The 24,075-nt window shown below is 33.3% G+C and overlaps 2 protein-coding genes across 3 annotated transcripts; both read right to left on the bottom strand.

Annotated features, from left to right (window-relative positions):
* Nucleotides 1–3,051: 3,051 nt before the first annotated feature.
* On the bottom strand, nucleotides 3,052–4,630 carry LOC141839512 (uncharacterized). 2 transcript variants are annotated; one of them, XM_074727261.1, is made up of 2 exons: nucleotides 4,405–4,630; nucleotides 3,052–4,064 (listed from the first exon to the last, which is right to left on the bottom strand). In XM_074727261.1, exon 2 carries the CDS (start codon nucleotides 4,024–4,026, stop codon nucleotides 3,526–3,528), a length of 501 nt encoding a protein of 166 aa, XP_074583362.1. In that variant the 5' UTR covers nucleotides 4,027–4,064; nucleotides 4,405–4,630; the 3' UTR covers nucleotides 3,052–3,525. The 2 variants fall into 2 exon arrangements, with proteins under 2 accessions (XP_074583362.1, XP_074583361.1); XM_074727260.1 differs by having other exon boundaries at nucleotides 4,438–4,629.
* A 1,542-nt stretch (nucleotides 4,631–6,172) lies between these two features.
* On the bottom strand, nucleotides 6,173–18,835 carry LOC141840626 (AMSH-like ubiquitin thioesterase 1). Its single transcript, XM_074728666.1, has 14 exons — nucleotides 18,514–18,835; nucleotides 15,245–15,309; nucleotides 12,347–12,422; nucleotides 11,981–12,157; nucleotides 11,742–11,836; nucleotides 10,816–10,921; nucleotides 10,692–10,738; nucleotides 9,589–9,913; nucleotides 9,341–9,430; nucleotides 9,185–9,247; nucleotides 9,034–9,108; nucleotides 8,099–8,161; nucleotides 7,909–7,961; nucleotides 6,173–6,548 (listed from the first exon to the last, which is right to left on the bottom strand). Exons 1-14 carry the CDS (start codon nucleotides 18,625–18,627, stop codon nucleotides 6,374–6,376), a joined length of 1,524 nt encoding a protein of 507 aa, XP_074584767.1. The 5' UTR covers nucleotides 18,628–18,835; the 3' UTR covers nucleotides 6,173–6,373.
* Nucleotides 18,836–24,075: the final 5,240 nt, after the last annotated feature.

Genomic DNA, 24,075 nt, shown 5'->3' with positions numbered 1-24,075 from the left:
CACACCAAAGTTGGATGTGGAGTGTATGGAAACACAGAATTGTACTGGCATTCAAGCAGCTAAGTCAGAAACCCCCTCCCTGTGTTCAGAAATGGTTGTTGGATTGATGAAGAGATGAAACCAAATCACTGCAGGCTGCTGCAAAGGATTGATGAAGAGATCACCAATCACTGCAGATGGTTTCCTGATAGATCAAATTCACTGTGCAGTAACCCTCTGCTAAACCCCTCCAGTCTACCATCTAACTAGCTGCTTTACTCTACATTTTGCATCAGATGGGGTTAGACTTATATCTACTTTGTGATACTTGAGACTTTGCTTCTTCTCTATATCCTAGGGAAAAAAAACTCTAAATCTCCTATCCAATCTCTGCACGAGTCCTTTCAGTAAAGAATTTACAATATATCGACTTTATCAATTTGTTGCTGTGTGAAGCATGCATGAACATGGCCTGATCTCACCTTCCATTTCTCTCTTTTTTTTTAAAGATAATAATAGTAATTTAAGTAGCAGGTTTTAATTAATCGAATTGGTTGGTTTGTCAGCTTCATACAATTTATAATGCATGGGTCGTCGTTTAATACTACTTTGCATTAAACAAAGGCCATAAGAAAATGGAGTTTACTAATGCTAAATGCTAACCTCGTTGGCTCATTTTCACAAACAGGAAGGGCGAATGGATGCATCCTCCTCCCAGCGGAAGCGACGCTGCGGCGGAGACGCTGCTGGGGACGACGATCGCCTCCCCTCAAAGCCTCGACCCGCTTCTTCGTCGCTGCCGCATGGAGGAAAGGGTCCTGCGGCGTCGGAGGAGGACGTGGAGGAGTTCTTCGCGATCCTGCGCCGAATGCGCGACGCGTCGCACTCCGTGGCCATCGGGCGAGGCAACGCGGCGTCGGCCAGGTGGAGCCCGTCGTTCGAGTGGGAGGACTTCTTTGGGGGCGGCGCAGAGAAGGTCGCCTGCGAGGGGGGCGATGGAGCTCCAGAGGTGACGCCGGAGGTACATGAAGTGGCGAAGCGGCCGCAGGGCATCGACCTCAACGCCGATCCGGGGCCGGAGGCGGAGGGTGTCGCGGTGCCGAGCCCCCGCGGTTAGTATACCGCCCCTTCGGTGCTTCCTCCGGTTGTTTCCTAAAATCAAATGTTGCTGCTCTCTGATATATAATATGTAATAATTAATAATATTTAACCCTTTTTTTTGCACTTCTATTTTTTTTCTAAATTTTAAAGTACAATTGCCTAAAAAACCCTATTTCATATTTTATTTAATGTCCTTTCCTCATCCTTTTTTTTAATAATCTTAGCCACTTAGTAAACAAGTCATAGTAAACTTTATGATATTCAAATAACTAATCAAGTCCAATTTAAAATGAGTCAAACTTTTAAAATCACGGTTCAAACTTAGTTTGATTTCTTTTTATGTATTTGAGATTGATTCAAATTTGATTTGAGTTAGGTTCGTTTAGATGTTATCCAACTCTCAATTCAAGATTATTTAATTATTTAAAATTTTACATTTTAAATTTATTTAATTGGTTATTGAGTTTAATAATATAAATTTATTGATTCATTTTGAAACTTTCTTTATTTATTTAGCATATTGATAAAAATTTTATTAATGAATATGATTTTCACATATTTTTCATCAACATTATTAATAAATATTATTCATAAACGATGTTTACGAATATTAACAAGCTGAACACATGTGTTCAAATTTATTTATTTAGTTTAATAAGTTGCTCAAACTTATTTATTTAATTGATCTTATGTGTATTGAACTAACATAAATAAATTCTTACCAAGTCGAATTATGACTCCTAATACAACTCTAAACTACCTTACCAACACCATATTCACAAGTATGGAATCTCAATGATGAATAATTCATGCCAATCAACCTTAATTGATCTAACGAGAAAAATAGGATGATCAAGTTAGTAGAAACTAACTAGGCCTCTTGGATAGACAATCGGTTCTAGCGGATCAAATATGTCATGTTGATCGCTTGATCTAGATAGATCAAGTGATTTGATAGATTTGAGTAAGTTAGGTGATCTAATCATTACAAATAGAGTCATCACTTGTTTGTTTTTAATCAAATGAGTTGAGTCAAATGTAAAAGTTGGGTGGTCTAGTGAGCTAGTTGGGTTATACAATTTGAGTGAGTTAATCAAGTTAAGTGGGTTAAGTTGATCAAATAAGCTAGATAAGATAGATGAGTCGAGTGAACTAGTAATCCAATCTATTTGGACAAGTTACTCATGCAAGTTGAGTGGAGCTAGAAAATTTAAAACTTATATATATATATATATATATATATCAACCGAAAGAATAAACTGAATAATACATATCCACTTATTTATCCATATAATTTCTCTCTTTATTCTGTGTCATTGCCCAAGTAAATAGACTATCATACTACGTTTACTTTCGTTAGCCAACCCTTTGTATTCTTATTATGCTCCTTTTTGCCTCTTTCCTGAGTTGACAAAGCTGACCCCTTCTCTTTCACAAAGCTGATCAAGTCTCAATTTAGACCCGTTTCTTCAATAAAAACAAACAAATCAAACACAAGCAAGATGAACAAAAATTTGATTAAATCGGTCAAATCGATTAAATTTAAAAATTTAATTTGTTTATTTTAAAATTTTATTTTTTAAAATCAGTTAATTTAGTTAAATTTTAATTTTAAAATTTTTATTAACTTAGATTTTTTTCAATAAAAACAAACAAATCAAACACAATCAAGGGATGAACAAAAATTCGATTAAATCGATTCGAAAATAATCAAAATAAAAAATTATTCCATAAATTTTTATATAAATAAATTTATAAATTCTTAACGAATTAATAAATCTCTCCTAATGTTTTAAAAATTCAACTATTTTAATTTTCAATCGAATAATTTATCTAATTTTTATTTAAAAATACAATCGATTTAATTAATTTAAAATTTTAATTTAATTTAAATTTGATTTTAAATCGAATACCGGGTCGTCATTCAAATCCCCATCCGCCGTTGACTTCAAACGCAGGAAAATTCAAAACTTCATTCAAAAGATCCAAACTCATAGCTTTAATAACATACAATGAAGAATATTTACACATTTCATACAGATAGATACACATTTCATACAGATAAAGCGGCAAGTTTTTTCGGCACCGCAATCTCAACTTGTATCAATAGCTAAAATCCAATTCTTTGAACGAAATCAAAACCTCAAAAGATTTGGTTGGTTGGTCGGTCGGTTCTTCAATCTCTATCTCTCTCTAATCTGATTATTATATCTACAGATTGTGAACTTCGAACAGCAAGTAGAACAGATTGGTAGGTGGTAGCAAACTGTACAATTACAAGAAAAGCTTGGAAAGATTTCCAAATTACCTAAAAGTTTAGCTCCTTGAATTGAAATTTGGAGTTGAATCGGGTTGATCGCCTCTTGCTCTGCTTCCCATGGCGCCCAAAATGAGAGTTTGGGGAGGCGGCGCATGGATGCAGCGGTTGTGTGAAAGATGGTAGTTTTAGGCCACAGCGGTGATGCCGCTGCAACTCCGGCGAGCGCCGTCGAGACAATCAAAACCCTCGACGCGGACGGCCGCCGGTAAGAGGCCGAGCTTGGCGTGGGCGCAGCCGTGCTTAGGGGACATCATGGACTGGGTTAGCGGGAAAGGAGCGAAGGGTGCCGGCGGGCGGTCCTCGCCGAACCGAGCATCGAGGACCACCGGATTGGCGGCGCGACTCGGAGGAGAGCCGCAGAAAAAAGGCGAGTTCGAATCCGGTTGGTGGAGTTCTCCGCCCTTTGAGAGAAGCATATCGACAAGGTCTTCTTCCCCCGCCTTCGGATCAGGGAAATCCTTCGAGGGCCACGGGAACGGCCGCACAGGCTCCGCGACGACGCCTAGCGGGCGGAGCCGCCGCGGTTTGGGACACAAAATTGGGGCTTTGCGGTCGGCGGCGAGGAAGGGCGGTCGCGTGTCTTCACGGGCGGCAAAGGCCTTCTGGTGAATCCCGCAGCTGTTCATCTTCGCTCCGATCTCTTCCAGATCCGCCGGCACGCCGCCTGTAAATTCCAAATCCCCAAAATACTCGTATCAACCCTAGCGATCTCTTACCAGAAACACAAATCAGTCGATCAAAAGATCTCTCGAAGCTCTTTTCGAACAAATCGAGAAAAAAAACTCTCAAATTTCAAAAAAGACTAACAGATCTGACCTTAAATCAGCCAAAGATCCTTCAAAAACTACGACCAAGTCACTAAATTTATTCAAAATAATTGCATAAAAACACCGAAAACGATAAGAAAGCACAGATCTACAACAACAACAACAAAAAACACGACCGAATCAAAAACGAAATAAATACTTAAATCGAACAGTTCTTTTTTTAAAAAAAAAAAGTACCCCAAAAGAGGCAAAGATCTGAACTCTCTTCACCTGATCCGCCTCGCGCTCTGCGAGAGAGGAATCGGACAGAAATCCGCGGAATTCAAAGGAGGAAGACGGCGAGAGGAAGCAGCAGAAGGGATGGATCTGGCGCAAAATTATAGAAAAGGATCGAACTAAAAAGCTGTCCACAATTAATAATAAATTAAGCAGGAAGGTGTGAGGAAGGAGAGTAGAAATTATTGTATGATCTTGTGCAAAGCTTTTTAGTCCCAATTTTAGTAATTGTTTTTTCAAAGTAAGAAGATTAACATATATATATATATATATATATATAATTAAAATGATAATTATATTAGTAGAATGATAATTACTCACCTTGTAATTTATCTTAATATTCAGATAGTTGAATGGATTAACTCACAATTAATTATTACAAAGAATATCCTCTTATATTTGGCCCATATCTGAAAGAAATGTAATTAGTTGATGCGGAATGATAAATTATTAGTTATAATATTGATTAAATTTGATAAGATATGTATTTTAATTTGATTAATACATTAAAATTTTGGGCTGTGATGATATAACACTCTTTATTAAACTAATTAATAATTTAAATTCTTATATGGTAATATAAGTTGATAAGATGATAAATTACATGATAATTATCTTGCAAGGATTTTCATGAAACCTATTAATTTTATAATAATATTTTGATATTTTATTTTAGATCAATCAAGATTTATACACTTAAATAAATAAAAGAGATTTTTATATTGAATTAAAGATTTTGATTACTTAAAAAGATTTAATTCGAAGATATGGAGGTTAGTTCTCATATTTTCTTAAAGATAAAGGTTGAAAGACATCAAATTTGTTTTAATAGTATGATGAAGTTCCAACACCTTAATATGGTATTATTATATATATTACAACTTATAGTCTAAGTTAGATAAACAATGAAATACATAAACATAAAAACATAATTGAGTACTCGGATGATAGAATTGCAATAACAAAGATCGTACAATATCATTATCTCATTACTTTCTAATACATTGTCTATTAAAATAAATTTAATTTTCATCATTATCCAACAACAATTAAAGACACGTGGAAATGATGTATTATTAATTTTTCACTCAAAGATATTGGTCGCATGCGTGACAATGACATATTCCTAATTCATTGAAAAGTCAGCTCGTGTATGTAATCAAATGCCAACCTTTGGAGTTGCTGTCTGATCATCACATCACTATCAATGTTTGTGATTTAGATATTATGAAATTATTACATAAAGTAGTTAAAAACAATAAATCGAGCACAATTTGTCAACATCTAATTCAAAAAATAATAATTGAAAAAAAACGAAGTTCAACACGCATCGTAGATAAAGATAAATCCCATAAAACCCTTCTATTAGTTCCTCAATCAATTGTGTTTTCCTACTTTTATTTATTTATTTGTTAACATTTTTGCTACTTTATTTATTTTTCCTCAATCAATTGTCTGTTTGGAGCTAGGCATGAAAACAAAATAATTTTTTATGTTGCAAATTCGTTAATATCACTTTTTACAAAATTAAATTGCTACGAATAAAATGAATGTAGATGGATGATAGAAGAATTTACAAACTAGAAGGGAAAAAAATAATTGTTGAAGGGAAATTTGTGGATTATATAATTCGTTTGAAGACTGCGCCAGAACAAACACTGCCATGAAGTAGTCTGCTAGGAAAAGGTAGTAAAGAGAGAGCAGCCAATTTATAAGATGAGTATGAGTATGACTAGCATCAATACATGTCTTCCTTCCTTTGCGAAACACAAATATTTTGGAGTATATATACAGCAAATATCTCACGATTGTTACCATGGAAATCAACAATACGTAAAATTTGACCGAGAATTTACAACAATAACAAATTGATTGCGTCTTAGCACACAAGCTCAGTGTAACCCGAGCAACATATACTTAGCTATTATTGTTAACGGAGGTCCACTACATCGAACTTGAGTTTAGGGTTCATGTAGACATCAGAGCAGTTGTCATAGATAGGGCCCCCGTCTGGGGGTGGTTGGTGAGGATGGAAACCTCGTTGCGAGCATTGCTTGATGACCGACATACCTCCCGGTGTGGTCAGCCGAAATATCCCATGCTTCCTGCAAATTAAATGGAGAAATAAGATTCTGTTATTGGGTGATGCAATGATCCATGCCGTATTTTAAACATTGAAGCCGATGGATAGATAAGAGCAGAAATAATCCTGATTTTGATATTTACGTCAAACCAATGCAAAACCCCAACCCCAACAAATACATTTATATTAGCCCCCAGGGCTTAGCGCAGTTGATTCACATGAGGTAGATTTGGCTGTGGGACCAGCCGTGTTGGGCGCCCGACATCAACGTATGACCTTTTGCAGAATTGTATATACATTTATATTCAAAAATTTGAACTCTTAACAGTTTGAACCAGCCAGACAATGGTGGGAAAGACAGAAATGTCTAGTTCAACAGCACACTAGTGGCAAGCCCAACGCACAATAATTAAGCCAACACAAACCAATACGGAGAAGGTCAACATACTTTGATCCTTACAAACAAAGACTATTTTTATAGTCTTAGCAAGACAGCTAACTGAAGCAATCAAATATAGAACCAAGGTTCAGCTCATCAATTAGTTGGTGACTAAAACATCATGATACTTGGTTTTTCACTCATCCTGTCTGTATCTGTGTAGGACATCTGAGACTCAACACTCCAAGTTGAATATTCGGTCACGACACAGAGTCAGACAATCATACTTCCATTGACCATGCATACAAACTTTTTCAAAAATAGGTATCAGATACTCAACTGATACCTATGTCAGATATTAAAACTTTAGCCTCAATAAACATACTAAACAGCCAGAAGAGAAATGCAGAGGATTTCTAACTCTTACCTTTTTAGTACATATGGCCTCTGTGACAATAAGCTGAACTAAATAGGATACCCAATGTAAGGTAAGCATGTGATTTCCTAATTCCTAGGATCTCAACTAAGAGAGATAGTAAAGATCAGCGCATGTATGGAACTCCGATTGAAGTGGGACTGCAGGCGCTCAAGTGACCTATAATGACACTCCATGCATATCAACCTATCGCTTGACCACAACCAAGAAAATATTGGCTTTTCTAATATTGCATGACCAACCTTGAGCAGCAACAAGATCCCTTGGAGCAAGCATCATGTTTTTTGGTTTTGCAAACATGCCCAGTCAAATTAAATAAAGAAAAAAAATGTTAAAAGGGCAGACAGGTTTGGAAATTTTCAATTTTCAAACTAGGACAGGCAGACAGACGGCATGAAAATCAGCCCAGTACTGGATTCAAGATGAGAGAAATTGTAGGTGGCCCATTGAAATTCTATATCAAACAACAAAATTACAATTTTAACTCCAGCAAACCTGTTTGGTAAAGACTAGTAAACTGATAAAATATATGACAGTAAATAATGCATGTGAGAAAACAATAGTAACCTGGAACTGTCTTTTGGTGCCATTACAATTGCAATTGACTCGGGCAACATAATCTGGTCAATTTTCAGGAAGATAATTAGGAAAAAAATATAGCATTAGAACCTACTTAGAATGACATGTGAAAAATATATTACCTTCCGCAATAAACTACCTATGAGAAATAGGAAATGTCAAGACTATATATATTTACCTGGTACGAATAATGGGTGTGTACATCAATCGAGGACATAAAACATGACTGAGTAGGATGAGTCTGAAAATTGTACAGAAGAAAATTAGTCAAAGTACTTCAGCATACACGTGCATGTGCATGTCCATGTCCATCCACTCAGCCAGAAAACAACAGCATATGACCTTCTCAAGTAATTAATGTCTCACATAACCAGAGTCCAAGTGAAATCAAATATGGTGATCAATGCCTTTGATGGTATTGACAAGAGAATAATTTCAAAAATAAAATGTAGAAAGTGGTCACAGCAAGAAAAGTCAACAAAAAAATGTTAGGCAGAGAATAGAGTTGTAAATGAGCCAAGTCAAGACAAATTCTACTAGTGTTCATGTTTGTTTACAGCAAAGACAAAAGTGCTCCAGCTGAACTCAACTTTAATCCAGCTTAAAAAGTCAAAAATCATGTTCAGCAAAGACAAAAGTGCTCCAGCTGAACTCAACTTTAATCCAGCTTAAAAAGTCAAAAATCATGTTCACGCTTGTTTATTAGAAAAAAAAACTTAAAAATAAGAAAATGGTTTGAGCTCTTGCCAAGAACAACTAGAGATAAGGTTGTTTTTATACGTTTGCTAAATCTCAAACCAATAAATGAAATTTATTTTATTTATTGGTTTTTTAAAGGGATTCACTTCTTTGTGATGCTAAAAATCAAATAGCAATAAGATATACAAATGTACTTAAAAAATGAAAATTGAGAACATAATAAATATTCATGATATTATTCCAATTATCATACAAAATTATCATCACCAACTACTGTGCGAAAAAGAAATTTTCTGATGAGAAGCATGGAAGAACAAGTAGCACAAATGCAGCAAATATCTAGACAACTTAAACTTTTTGAAAGTACTATCAATTGCTAGCAAAACTTAGATAACAGTGTCAAATGAGACTCACGTGAATCCATCCAAGAGGGAAAAGTGCTTGCTTGTCCTGGTAGTCAAATATTTCTTCCTCATTTGTTGTCTGACACTGAGTTAGATAAAAGTAAATCATGATAGGTTATCATTTGATTTGCTTAAGTATGCAAATAGCTAAACTGTCTTACTGAATCAGATGTGGACTCCTGCTTTGGGATGATAAGAGCTGTCACATAGAACTTTCTGTTTTTCTGCAAAACAAAGCATTCTTTTCATGAACAACTTCATAAAATTTGTTGGTGTAACGCTTAATGTACGCTTATGTTAAAACCATCTAATCTTACAAGGGAACCAGCAAGAACCCCACAAGTTTCTAAGTTTCTGGTAGTATTTGATTTCGCAAGTCTCATAAAACTCTCCATCAAAGCTGTTGACTACAGGTATGAAAAAGAAAAAAATTCAGAAAAGGCAAAAAGGAATTAGTAAAAAGAATATTCATAAAATGAAAAGGCAACAAAAATTTGCATGAAAGCTGAAAATTAGTGATAAGAAGCAAGATCACAAGCAATGGACTATAGATTGGAGTACCCACTATGTGAACTTCCTGAGGTGATTCAGCAGGAATTAGATCATTCTGCAAAGAAACAGTTTGTTCATTTGGGGAATGAGAAACTTGTGGTGTTATAGCGACATCATGAACTTCTGCCAGGACCGGTGGAGGACAGAGTTCTTTGATAATGTCCATCTTAGGAGTCTCAACAAAAGTATCCAGGTTAATCATTGGACCTGGTTCTTCAGGTTGATGGGTTGAAGTATCTTGTAAGGAAAGAACGTCTTCAAGTCTGGATCTTTCCTTCTCCAAAGTTACATTTTCCTTAACAGCCTCTGGTTTATCCTCTGTTAGTTGATGAAGCACGCTGTTGCAGTAAGAAAGAGAAAAATGGATACCTAGCTTAAATACAAGAAGAATGACATTCACAAAACAGGAAATAGCAAAATCCAGCGGGTGAACCTCTCTCTTCTCTACACCCCCTTCCCTTCTTTCCCCCTCCTCACTCCCAACGTCCAAACAAATCAAAGTACAAGCCATGGACAAAATTTAACACATTGAAAGATCAGTCGTAACTAAAAAATTAACCAATTAAGCAGAAGGGAATATAAGATCTAAATGTGTTACTTGCCCTCAACATTGTTTTTGCTAATGTCAAAATGATGTTGGTTATTTAACTCTAAATAAATAAATCATTACAACATTTAATTTCTCATGAATAGAAGACTAACAAGACTTATTCAGAAGTATCAACGTAAATTTGGCTTTATAAGTTCTATATGAAAATTTGTTTAAGCTCAGGATCAAAAAGAATCAACTTGTAAATGTAGGGTATATCTAGACTTACAACTAATAACAACCACAAAACAAACAAACAAACAAATATATATATATATACACACACACATATACATATATATGAAAGATTTGATCTAAGTAAAATCACAGGGGATAAAAGTTAAAATAATTAAGCAACTATGTCAATCAAATGATCATGGTATATCTCCTTCCTAAGAAATCCCCCCTCATGTAGTGCCTGAGGACAGAAATCAAAATAATAATAAGATCCATATATATTTTAGTTCTATGCTAAATCCACAATGAAGATTGTAAGAAAATAAAATGAAGAATTTAAAAGTTTCCACCTTGGGATCTCAATTGGCGTCAAGTCCAAATTGCTTGGGTATTGAATCTACAACAATAAAAGGTCTGATTATCAGTGGAAAAAATCTGAAAATTAGTCAGCAGCTCAACAGAGAATAATCATACTCCACGGTCAACACTGGGTGGCTGCCATCGTCCATTAAGACCATTGGGACCCAAAATTGAGTGTCTTGATAAGGTTTCCTCTTTGGGAAGTGGGATATTGAAAGATCTACAAGGCAAAAATGTCAATAGATTAAATAGTGTGGAACAGAAGAATATATATAGTATCAACTGATGAAACTATCTGAAAGGACATTAGTTACTGAAATAATAAAATGTAGTCAATACATCATTTATGAATGTGGTATCTACTTAGAGTTTGATAAGATTGAATATTATAGAATATTAGTAATTGCTTGTTTCAGGCACTCTTTATGTGAAGAACAATGTCTTTTCTTCATTTTTGCAGGTTGACGTTGCAATGACTGGTAAGCAGGCTTAGCTTTTGCAAAGGAAAAATGTGATCAAGACCTCGAGGGAAAATCATCAGAAAGGGAATAACCTATCAGGCAATGACTTGGTTTGTTCAAAAATCTATCATCCAACACAACAGCATAGTTCAATATACAATGTAAAAAATTAAAATTGTTTAAGTAGTACACATAATTAATTGAGAATGATAGCAAACTTACTATTAGTGTGTCTAGCATCAATTATGTGTTAATTGGGGTAGTACAAACAAAGGAACCATATAGCAATAATTAATGTGAGCATTTAGTGACTTCTGAGAAATTTTTATCTTCATATCATACTTAGATTCTGGAAGTGGCATTTATCATAATATAATGATCTGAATCTGTGTGATGTGTTTTCTGCTCTTGTTCATTAAAGTCCTAAACTAGGTTCGAATCTCCAAAATTTACCTGGTTGTTTCTAGCACATAAATAAGCATATGACAGAAGTAGCTACATTGCACAAGATTTTGATAATCTCAATGAGTTCCCATCTATCCCAAGTAAACTTTTACAGCTGTATGTTTAAAACCTTACAGTTTATTAAACTGAGATTTGGAGTTTGTCAACATCTTGCCTCCTTGAACATTAGAACTCCTGTAGAAGCTATCTCGTGCAACCATTCTATCAGCCTGCAAAATAGAATAAAGACAGGCAAAACATCTCAAGAAATGTGTATGGGCGCAAACAACTCTAAAACACAAGCTATTTTTAGACTGGCAATGATCAATCAGATAATTTAACCATCTTTTGTGCAAAATCAGAGATCATCATACCTGAGCGGTGTTATAGTTTTTGATTGATGGCCAATCAAATGATTCATTTCGAGAACCATCTTGTCGTGATTGTCCCCAAGTCGTTAGTTGGTTTCTATTCCTCCTATTCAATTCTTCAAGCTGATGTTTTACATCAGGCTTCAACGCTTCTAGCTCATTCAAGGCACTTAACAATCTCTGGACAAAGTTTATGAAAAATGAAACAAGAATTTCTCTAAACTGTTAAACTCACAATAATGATTTCACTCTGCAGAAAATGGGATTTTACAAGCAAGTCAAGTAGAAGTAGGTAGGAAACAAATTGAGAAGTTCCAGCTTAAGAAAACATACACTGATAAACATCAATGATAATAAAAGAACAAATACCTTTCTGAACAAAAGTTTTTCATTGTGCAATATCATCTGATAATCTTTATGGTGTGGAATGGTCTCTGTAATCAAACTGCATCAGAGATATGCTAAATTCATATGAGTATGGTATCAACTGAGAAAAATAAATCTGGAAGAGTAAAACTGAATGTCAAATAGAAAGTTCAGGTGCTTCATTATTTTTCACTGTATGAGCTATGAATATTCTACAAAAACATAAAAGGCAAAAAGTAGAAACAAAGAAAGTGCAACCTAATGGTTGAATCAATTTTAACTAAATGTTGTGTACCCTTAATGGCCTACTAACATGTGTCCGTCTTGGAAAGAAAGCTTTTAAGGATTCATACAAGAAAAAATAGAGGAACCCTTTTTATAACATTCAATTAGCTACTTTATCAGTCCAGTCACAAATTTTGAATTGCCTGCTGTTGAAGAAAGCATTTTTTAAAATGCTTTTATGTATAAAGGAAAACTTTGATTTTTTATGTGTACCATAATGGAAAATTGGAAAAACTGTCATTGGTAGTAAACGTTTGAGCATCCACCAGTATACGCCATATGTGCATAACTTGTATAGGAGTCATATAAAGAGTTGGCCAACCCTTTGGTACTCTAACCAATAGAGGTTAATGATGATTAACAGGAACCTCCTTATTCTTTATTGAGCAAGTGTAAATGTGTAGGCTGCCCAGTTGAAAGATATTGTAGCAAAATCAAACCAACCAAGTTGTGTATTTCTTTTTCTTTTTTCCTTTTTTTTTTTTGCACTTAGACATTGCACGTGATGGTGTCACATATTGTACCAAATAGGTGCCCTAACATCAAAGTTTGTAACAGTGTCTACTAACCTCATATTGCATGCACTTTGATCCTTCTGCCATTTTCATCAATATGCTAGTTTCTAGATTGCTTTCTTATTGTCACACAATTAACCGCTAGAATTATTGTGAAAAAAAGAACTAACTGCTAGAATTAAGCAACAAAACATAAAACCTCTATATCAAAGCGATGCCAATGTATCACAACCATGCTACCATGACAATCTTGGCATTATAATGTTTAGTCAATCAGGTAACAGCTTTAGTTGCCCAGGAACTTAAGGTTGGCCTCAAAACATAACCCTAAAGAATTGCCCTAGGATCTGCCACCTTTGTGCATGAGTCAACGTGCAATAGACCTTGTTCCGCATCACAATTATCAAACCCCTCACTACTGTATGAACCCAGGAACACACTAAACTAAATATACAAGACAAAAGATTCCTAGATTGCTACTTCATTAGAGAAAGCATGAGTCTTTACATTGCCGACATCAAATAATGATGGCTCTTGAAGAATGAGCATTAGTACTCGTGCCATCAATACCTAGACTTAGACTACATTCTCTCCAAGATTAACTTGTGGATATCATTAGATTCTAATTGGGCTAGGGGATAAGTAAAAAACCTTTAACCAAGATGGACTATACAACCAATTCGGATTTTCAAACGCCCCAAGCACATTCATGAGGCTCATGAATCGTGCTAAAACCCTTTGTAGGAAATTTTTTTTGTAGTTTACTTTAATGGCATCCTCCTAATCTATATCCAAGAGCGTAACACCCACCTAGTCCTTGAGACCTTCAAAACAAGAAGTTATTTGTCAACTTGAAGAAGTGCTCCTTCTTATGATCCTAGACTCTTTCTTGGTTTTATTATCTCCGCAATTGGCATTTCAATAAACAAACACAAATAGATTAATCAAGGATTCACTTGAACCCCACATCCTTTAGGAGGCTCAAAGCTGTCATGTCTTGTGACCTTCTATAGATGTTTCATTTGAAACTTTAGTACTATTGTGGTTCTCATCACAAATTGTCTTAAAGGGGAAATTTTCAGTGTATTAAGTTTACCTCTCTAACCTCTAAAGAAATCAAAAGAAAGGATAACTAAAGCCTTTGTCCTAAGACATCCTGATCTTTCTAGTTTCTAACCATTTAAAGTAGCCTGTTATGCATTTAGGGTAGGAATTGAAGCTGTCTTGAGCCAAAAAAAGTATCCCATTGTCTTGTTTGGTAAGAAGCTCAATGAGACTTGATAGTGTTACTCCACATATAATAAAGAGTTTGACATTATTATCCAAGCTTTAATACATTGGCGATACTACCTATTACCAAAAGAATTCTTATTGCACTCAGATAACAAGAAACTTAGCTACATCCAATCACAAACAAGTTGGCGCCAATCATGTTATATGAGTTCCTCCAAGAGCACACTTTAATTTTAAAACACCAATTAGAGAAACATAACAAATCCACAAACGGATTAAGCTGAGTCATAGCCACCCCACACAAAATGGCCGGCTAAAGGACCCTAAAAGGGCAGTCCAATGCATGAAACTCCTGCCAATGCGGGGTCCCAAAGAAGGATCATACCACATTGGGATAAATTTTCAAGAGCTTCAAAATGGGAATAGGCATAATTTACTTGACTTTGTAATTAAGGGTGGTTGCCTTGTTAAAGGTACACATCTATATAATTCCTTTCATCACTTGAAGAGTTCTTAATACAGGACATGCAAGAGGTCTCACAAGATAGTTTGAGAAAAATGGTTTGAGAAGGACAAGAAGATAGCCCTAGCCCTTGCTTTGGGTTGCTTTGGGTGTATAGTTTTTTAGATAACAAGTCATAATTTTACAAAGAACTGGGCTTATTATCGGCCTTTAAAGGATTAAGATCTTTGTATTGGATCATCTTTCAATTAATAATATTTTCCCTCTTTCAGTGAGCTGAGTTATTCCCTATACTACATCAAAATAAGAGAAATTGAGTACATTTTTAAGAAAAGTAAAAAATATAATGGTCTATTATCAAGAGGTAATATATTTCAATGCTTGCATTAACATACTACTTCTGACCTTGAGAATCTCATAAGCATAACATAAAGTTCAATGATATCCTTCTCGCTCCGGTAAATGTCTGCCTGCACTATGCCAAAAGATTGAAGTAATCAAGAAATAAAGAGAAAAGAATAATGAAACCTCTAAATATAACAACTAAGGATGGAAAACTACAGTTACTACACTTATATATCAATAACTGTGAGCTAACTGAAGGAAAGCTATAAGCACTAATGATAACTTATGCTCTACTTATTGGAGCAAGACAAGAAATGCCAGGAATGGAAGCAAAATACGACCATATAAGGGCTCAATCTACTGATTCAATAAACACTGCCCACCAGTTGAAAGGCTCTTCAACTTGAAAAGCTAAGATGCTTACTAATGTTGACCATCGAATTCTGATTGACACAACAGGTCATATATCCCAGCCAAAATATAAAAAGTACCAAAGTCATTTTCTAAGGGAAAGAAACTATATTAGTTTCAGTTATCCTTGCCTTGAAAAACATATTAGAAGTCTAACAATATGTGTTGGTCCATCAGCAAAAAATTTAACACTCTGCAAAACATGGTTGGACATAATTAGCATGCAAATAAAATCGACAGTCAAGTAAACCACTTCCCTCTACCACATATCAAGAGAGATATTGCATGAGAAACTTTAGGCCATTGTTTAAAAAAATTAAATTTCAGTCATTTATGTGATTGCAAAGCTTACGTATTGAGAGGACAGACTGCATTCATTTATGAGTGCATGAGGATTTTATAGACTACATAAATCCCTAACTAAAATTCAGGTCATGATTGATTAGTATTAATTTAATTAAATTAGTCCACATATTATTAGCCCACATCTAAATTTTCTTTTACATGAATTGTTTGGAATTTTGGATTGATTAAAAAAACAAGCATATTGGTACACGTTATGTGTCTTATTGTTTGTGTATTGCTTAGATTCATATGAAATATATATATATATATATATATATGAAATTATAGATTGTTTAAGATAATTAATTTAATTATTAAGTGATAGGTATAAATTTTGTTTAAATTGATTGCTTCAGTTGATTAATTTCACATATGATATAGCAGATGCATACTCATATATTGTTACACATGTTTTAGCTCATTGTCAATACAACAAATCATAGTTGGCAAAATAGGTACCAGAATTAATTGATTTTGAAATTTAACATAAGATATATTGGAATTGTAGGATCAGTACCTAAATTGGTATTAGAAAGTTTTTTTAAAAAGGACTAAAATAAAATTGTTACATGTCTGAAATGAGAAAAAAGTCTTTAAAAAATGAATTAGAAGATTAAGATTAATAATATAATAAAGAAAAGTCTAAAATAATGAATTAGAAGTTTGAGAAAAATAATTTAATATTAAGCTCTTTTTAATATATTAATTGTAATGTTACTAAATTTAGTATATGGAAAGTGGAAGAAGGATAAATATGTAATCAGCAATAATTGCATATCATGCCTTTCTATAGCCATGTGGCAGAAACAAACAACATCATACATAGGTAAACTACCTACTGTTACAGAAATTGTCCAACTTGATTATTAAAAACTTGTACTAATTAATTGAATATATACATTGTATCAGTAATTGATATAAGTGGGCATCTATGACTAAATATATCAATAGAATTATTAAGCAAATTTGTCAATTGTCAAAAGGAAGCCCCAGTTATTTTGTTTTTTTATCTAGTTTAGACATTCTTCTGGGTTCATACAAAAGTGTGAAGGATTTGACAACTATGAACGCAAGCTAAGATCACTAGCATGTTGGACGTTCTCTGAATCAAGAGAAAAGAGGAAATAGTAGTTTGGCTCTGACATAAATTAATGATGCATTAGGAGTTTAATTAATCATAAGATTTTTTTTTGTAATTTCTTCACAAAGTAGAACCTTTTTTGCTGAACTCAGTGGATGCTTAGTAGGTTAAATGGATAGTTTTATTGTTTAGTGGGCTTGTTATCTTCTTAGAAAATTTTCAAAGCTCTATAAATGGCTAAGCTCAATACCAACTGATGATGCATTAGTAATTTAATCAACTATACATATCATAATAGGGCATTCTTCATAAAGTAATGCCTTTTCTTAGCAAATGTTTAGCAGGTTTAGTGGCTGGATATTATTTAATGGGCAAAAAAACTTCAAACCTCTATAAATGACTTATTATCTTAGAACAAAACCTTTGAGTCTCTATCCTTGTTTATGATTTTAGTATAGGTAAGCTTCCAATATTGACATGTCCAAAAACAGTTTGAACCCTCTACCAGATGAATGTGTAGACATAGGTAGTGTGATCTTCATCGAAGCAATTTGACACCTTGTCCTATTCATTTGAAGGGACAAGCAAATGATGAAGCTTCTATATATGATTTTCTCTAATAAGTAATTCTTTGAATTATTGTCTCACATTCCAAGATCAACATTTCCATTAAAAATTCTCATCTCCGCAAATCGAGAAAGTGTCATTACATAGGATTCCATTCTTCATCAAAGCAATTCTTAATGCAATCTAGTTAATTGTTGGGCAAGCAAATGTTAAAGATGAATATTATTGCAAATGATTCCTTTATTCCTATCTTGTCAAAATCTACATGTCCAAAAAAGTCCATCTAGTAGTCACACACCCCTTGATATGATTATTGAAAATTTTAGTTATTTTGATCACTATGAATTAATCTACTTTGGTTTCCCCTAACTTCTTATTGTTATCTTCCATCTCACCACCGTTCCCGCACCTCTCTTCAGTGGTTTTACATCCCTAATACATCAACATCAACCAAGAACATTAATCCAAGCTAAGCCATTATGTTAAGAAATGCTTCTTTACCTTTTTCCAACTAAACACTAGAGTTTTGATCATTTGTTTTACAAACCCTAGACTACATCACATCAAAACTAGATAACATAGACTTGAACCATCTGTCTTTCAAGTCCTAGACTACATCACTTGAGTACCAGAAAACACAGGCCCATAGCATCAGGCAACAAACATCTTGAGTTATTGTATAGAACACGAGAATTGCTACCGTATTGTCAAATGCTGCTATTCAACTAGTAATCATACTGTTTAACTGGCACTTTATCTATTAGATACGGCTGATAATAATTGAAATTTGATCAAAAACTTAAATTCCCCGGTAAACAAGAGCGAGTGCTTAAGCATCTAGGTATATATCACCTGGCATAATTGACGAATAACCAAGACTAAGATTAACAAAACAGAAGCATCAAAAAACGAATAGAGTTACAACCTGTCTGAGAAGATTATGGGCTATCCGATAGTAGAAACTGAGGGAGATACGATTGTCGACATCGAGCCTCTTGGCGCTCTCCGAGATCTTGATCGCCCCGGCAGAAGGATTCATCTTGGCCTTAGGGTTTCCACCTACTCAGCTCCGCTGCCCAGATCCTCAAACCCGCATCCAAACTGAGATTAGATGAAAGGAAATCCACCGATCCAGTTGATGGAAAATGGATTGGAAGGAACGAAATCCTCTTCTAGAAAACAAGATTGAGATCGGCGAGAGTCGTCAATGCGATTTGGTACGTCGACGACGAACAGAGAGTGGCAAAATTGCAATAAGCATTGAGTTTTGCCACAATGTCATCATTTTTCGTATATTATAAAAAAAAACTTCTATTTAATAAAAAGATTAGAAATGTTTTTAATAAATAGATTAAGTTAGATTTTAAATATCGTACGTATCTAAATAAAAAAATTTATAAAGAAATAAATTAAATAAATCTTTTTTTATTTCATTATTAATTTAAAATAATATGTAGGAGATATCGATGAAAAAATGAAGTTATTTAAAAAGATAAAAATATAATAAAAGTAAGTAGATATATAGTGGCACTTTATGATAAAAATAAAAGTAAATAAATATTATGAATATGTTTAAAGATGACTACTAAATCTTATACTTTCTTAAAATAGTTAATTTTATTAAAGTAAAAAATGCAAGATAGAAAATAAAATAATTAATTAATATAATAAAAATAAATTATTTTAAATTATTGGCAATATAATTGTGTATAAAGATTGATGATCAAAATCTATAATATAAGATTTTTAAATATCTTTTATAAAATAATATTTTTATTAAAAATATTGAATATGTTTAGATTTTGCTATGAGTACCTTTGTATCTGATTGTGGTGGATTTTGAATTATAATTTTTATTTTTTACTATTTATTATTTTCTATAAATATTGTTTAAATGAGGTTATGGCGTAGAAAAATTAATTTATCTTATATTAAATAGAGTAAATATTTATAACATTTAGAATTTTTTATATTATATCTTGCAAGTTAGATATCATAATAATAATTACATTTGGATTATAAGTCATAATATAGTTATATTTGGATTACCTTATATTAAATATGAGAGAACAAATTGTTGTGTTTAGATTTATCTCATATTTATATCGTTTGAACAAGTTGGTGATCTGATCCTGAGAGACTATACCTTAATTTTTAATTTTTATTGTTGTGAATGTGAAAATAAAACATTAAAGAAGAGGCGTACATAAAAGGATAACAAATTTGCGGGTACCCAATTCATTATACATAAACAGGTTATCAAACTTACAGGCACACGCCGGAAGGCTTCATCAATTTCCTCCTTGGTTAAGCCTTTCTTTTCTAGAAAAGAACGTCTATGAACAACTGGGGAACTTCTTACTCTTGCATGTGACAGAAACATAACAGCATTCTGAACTTGGTCTTCTCTCAATGCTGGTGCTTCAGAACTTCCATTGGCAGCATCAATCTTCACATTCGTACCCCCACTGATTGGTATTTTTGTTTCAGATGCTGCAGAAAGAATATAAGATTAAAGTCATGAATTCCATGTGTACCAAGTTTTCCAAAGTCATGTAGAAAAAGTTGGAGCATAGGTAATAGTGTCGGTATTAGTATTGAAAGTTCAAAACACATATGGGCCGTATCGAAGTGGTGAAATAGGTAGGATCAGAATCGATAAAAAGAATTTTAAAAAATAATAAAAATATATATATGAAAAGAAATAACAACAATTGTTGAATAAATCAACAAATGAAATATAAAAATTCTAAAAATCATGTGTTTATATTTGATTAAATATGAAGTTTAATCAATTACAATTCTGATTATAACTTTTAATTATTTTACATAATTTTGGTTAAATAGATCGATGAATCTTCGAACTTGGTGATTTTACTAAATATACCCTTCCAATCAAGTTGGTGATACAGAACTACCTCCCCTAACTCCGGCGAACTTTAAATCCGCCACTCCATGGAAACGTGCTGAGACGATAGATCAACTCCCAGGTTCCAAGTTCCCATTTTTAACCACAGACTATCCGAAATTAATCCACAAAGACAAGCACAAAACCCTAATCGTAAAATACAGTCGCGATTTGACCACCAACCCAATCGGTCAGACAAAATTAAGAAAACGCAAACTAACAAAGTGACCTGAACATAAATCCGGGACGATCGGAGACCGACCGACGATCGGAGATCGAAGTATCGATGGGAGAAGAGACGCCGAAGCATCACCTGGAGTAGGGGGATTCTCGGGGGAGACGGGGACTGCGGCGCCATGGGCGGCGCGGAGGTTTGCTCGGGCCGGTCCATGTGCGATCTCCTCTCCTCCTCTGCGTTGTATGGGAGTCCAACCGGAGATGGGACGACTCCTCGACGGGGAAACGAGATAACGAAGATCGATCAGATTTATTAGCGCACACACAATAATTGTTGGTGTAGGAATGGAAACGGAGTAGATATTCGTATTATTTATTCCCTTTTCTGATCCTCCAATATCTAACCTTATTTTTATAATAATGATGCTTTTTTAAGTAAAAAATGCACTAATGCTCTATTTATCATTTTTTTTATAATTTAAATATCTGAATTTTATCTAATTAATCTCGAAACAATGGTCTTCTTTGAATTTTTTTAAAGCATATACACTCAAAAGTCGATAAAGAATATTTATCAATTTTTTTAAAAAAGGAATATTTATCGAATTTGAAATTTAAATCTTAAATTTTTTTATTATTCTTTTAAATAGTTTGTTGCATTGATCGTAGGGCACCAATGCCCTATTCATTATTTTTTTATTATATATTCAATTTATATAGATTAATCCTTATATCTTACATTCCCATAAGGATTCAATTTGCATATTTAAGTAATTCCTGACTTAAATAATCAACAATTTAAGATTTTTTTAATTTAATTGATCAAACTCCAAAATCACTAAAAAAAGGTGCCCTATTTTGCTAATCATCTCTAATATATGTTGGATACTTCACTTTAATTTATTAAAAATTGAATGATTTTGTTAAAATCATTTATTTATTTTTGCTACTTTGTGGTAAAACTCATGAGAGTAACTTATGAGTGTGAGAAATCATTAAAATTTAACTCGCTTGACAATCAATTTAATTAACTTTTAAAGTACATTTGGTTTAAGTTATCATATATAATTTTAGTTATGCGATTATCATATAATCATATAATCAAAGTTATGAGATATAAAATATAATCTAATATTATTCGGTTCAACTTATTTATTTTAAGGGAATAAAATATAATCAATTTCACATTTACTATATTACCCTTAATTCAATTTATTTTTAGAATAAGTTAAATTAAATTAATATTATTAATATTAATATTATTAATGATGATAATAAATTGATAATATATAAAATAAATAAATATAATTTATTTATATTTTTAAAATTTAAAATAAATTTATATATTGTTAATAAAGTAATTCATTAAAATAATTATTTTAATAAAATATTTTTTTTACTAAAATAATTCATTAATTTTATTTTTTTTAAATTTAAAATAAATTTATATATGTTTTAATAAAATAATTTGTTAAACTAATTATTTTAATAAAATAATTTATTAAATTAATAAATATAATTCATTAATTTTATTTTTTTTAAATTTAATAAATTTATAGATATTTTAATAAAATAACTCATTAAAATAATTATTTTAATAAAATAACTTGTTAAATAAATATATATAATTCATTAATTTTATTTTTTAAAATTTAAAATAAATTATCTCTTTTAAATTTATAAGTATTTAAATTAAAATGTATTAAATTAATTAACTCGGTTTTAATTAGGTTTCACGGTACATTTCAATTAACTCAATTTTAAAATCTAAGGATAATCATAAAAAAATTTTCGTTAATCTTCAAAATCGTAGAAAATCTTAGATTATCAAGGTTATCATATTCCTGAGTTATAACTCATTTGCTGATGTGGAAGTGATGTTATATTACTTGGAAATCAATCATAACTTAAACCAAATAAGATTATCATTGATAATCTTAAACAGAAATCAAAGTTATCAACGATAACTCTCAATCAAACATCAAAAAACAATTGCTCTTAATCCATCTATTTATATTTCCCATCGTTGATGACTACATGATCATGACATCATAGTTACATCAATTGATGGATTATTATCTTTGGCATAACTATCATTCTTCAATTGAATCCAAAAGCCACAGTCAATTTGATTAGGTCAACTCAAGTTGCCTTACGTTGGATTGATGTAAATTCTACTTTAACAAGTTGTAATTGGGCATAAACAAGAAGACAAAGTGGAAATAAAACACAAGTGGTGACGTTCTCTAAAAAAGTAAAAAATAAAAGCGATCGGTTTAATCCAACCAAAATTTTTTTAACGTGGACGTACAGTTCCAATCAGGAATCGATTCATCTAGCTGAGGTTTGTCCTACAAAGCAATTTACTACAGCACCAAGCCCGTTGGTAACGTTCTCATGCTTCTATTTAATCGACTTCATTTGACTTCACATGCTCAAAGCAATAAAAAGAACTAACAAAAGTACGAATTGAGAGATACAAACATGTATAAGAATGGAAGATTCTTCACGTCACATTCATGTGTGCTCGAGGACAAACATGTTAAAGACATGATAAAAAGAAGAGGCATCTCTATTTTGTAGGATTTTTTCCTTATTTCCGAGGGAAAAATGTCATCCATATATCCCTTTTTTTGTGTGTTTTTGGATTATCGAAACATCTCTTATTTTTGGATTTTTTTATTTTTAAACAACAGCATAGAGGACTAATAATAATAATTTTCCTCAAAGTTTCTATTCTTAGATTGGAAGGGGAGCCTTGGCGCAACGGTAAGGTTGCTGCCATGTGACCTAGAGGTCACGGGTTCAAATCCTGGAAATAGCCTCTTGCCAAAGGCAAGGTAAGGCTGCGTACAATGGATCCTTTCCCCGGACCCCGCATGGCGGGAGCTTCGTGCACCGGGCTGCCCTTTTCTATCCTTAGATTTTGTTTCTGATATATGACTAAATTAATCTGTGTTTGAGTTTGGAACTGTCCAAATTCAAACCTCATAGAACTTCGAGTTCGTATCTCAGTTAGAATTTAGAATCAGTGTTCGAGAATACAAATAATAGTTTTTGCGGTAACAAAAAAAAATGCACATTTTGAAAGAAAAAGTAAAGATTTTTGATACATTTTTGTTCTTGAATTCATTTCCATGAAGAAGAAGAAGTAGTAGTAGTAGTAGTAGTAGTAGTAGTAGATTTAACATTTAAGAGAGGGAGTTGCAATAAAAGTAAAGGAAGCAGACACATAACGAACTGTCGAATCCTCTAAAACGTCACCATCAGCATCAGCACACCGGCAGCCGCGGCCTCCGCCCACCACCGGCCGCCGCGGCTCCGGCCAGCGGCCGACTCCAGGTAACCCTCGCCGACCGGGTACAAGTACTGTGGCGTGTCGCAGTAGAAGCATTGGGGCGG

The sequence above is a fragment of the Curcuma longa genome, chromosome 11 (genome assembly GCF_044706935.1).
Source record: "Curcuma longa cultivar G26 ecotype Majalengka, Jawa Barat chromosome 11, ITB_CL_G26_1.1, whole genome shotgun sequence".
NCBI classification, from domain to species: domain Eukaryota; kingdom Viridiplantae; phylum Streptophyta; class Magnoliopsida; order Zingiberales; family Zingiberaceae; genus Curcuma; species Curcuma longa.
Note: the sequence above shows the minus strand (reverse complement) of the source record. Positions and strands in the feature narration are given on the sequence as shown.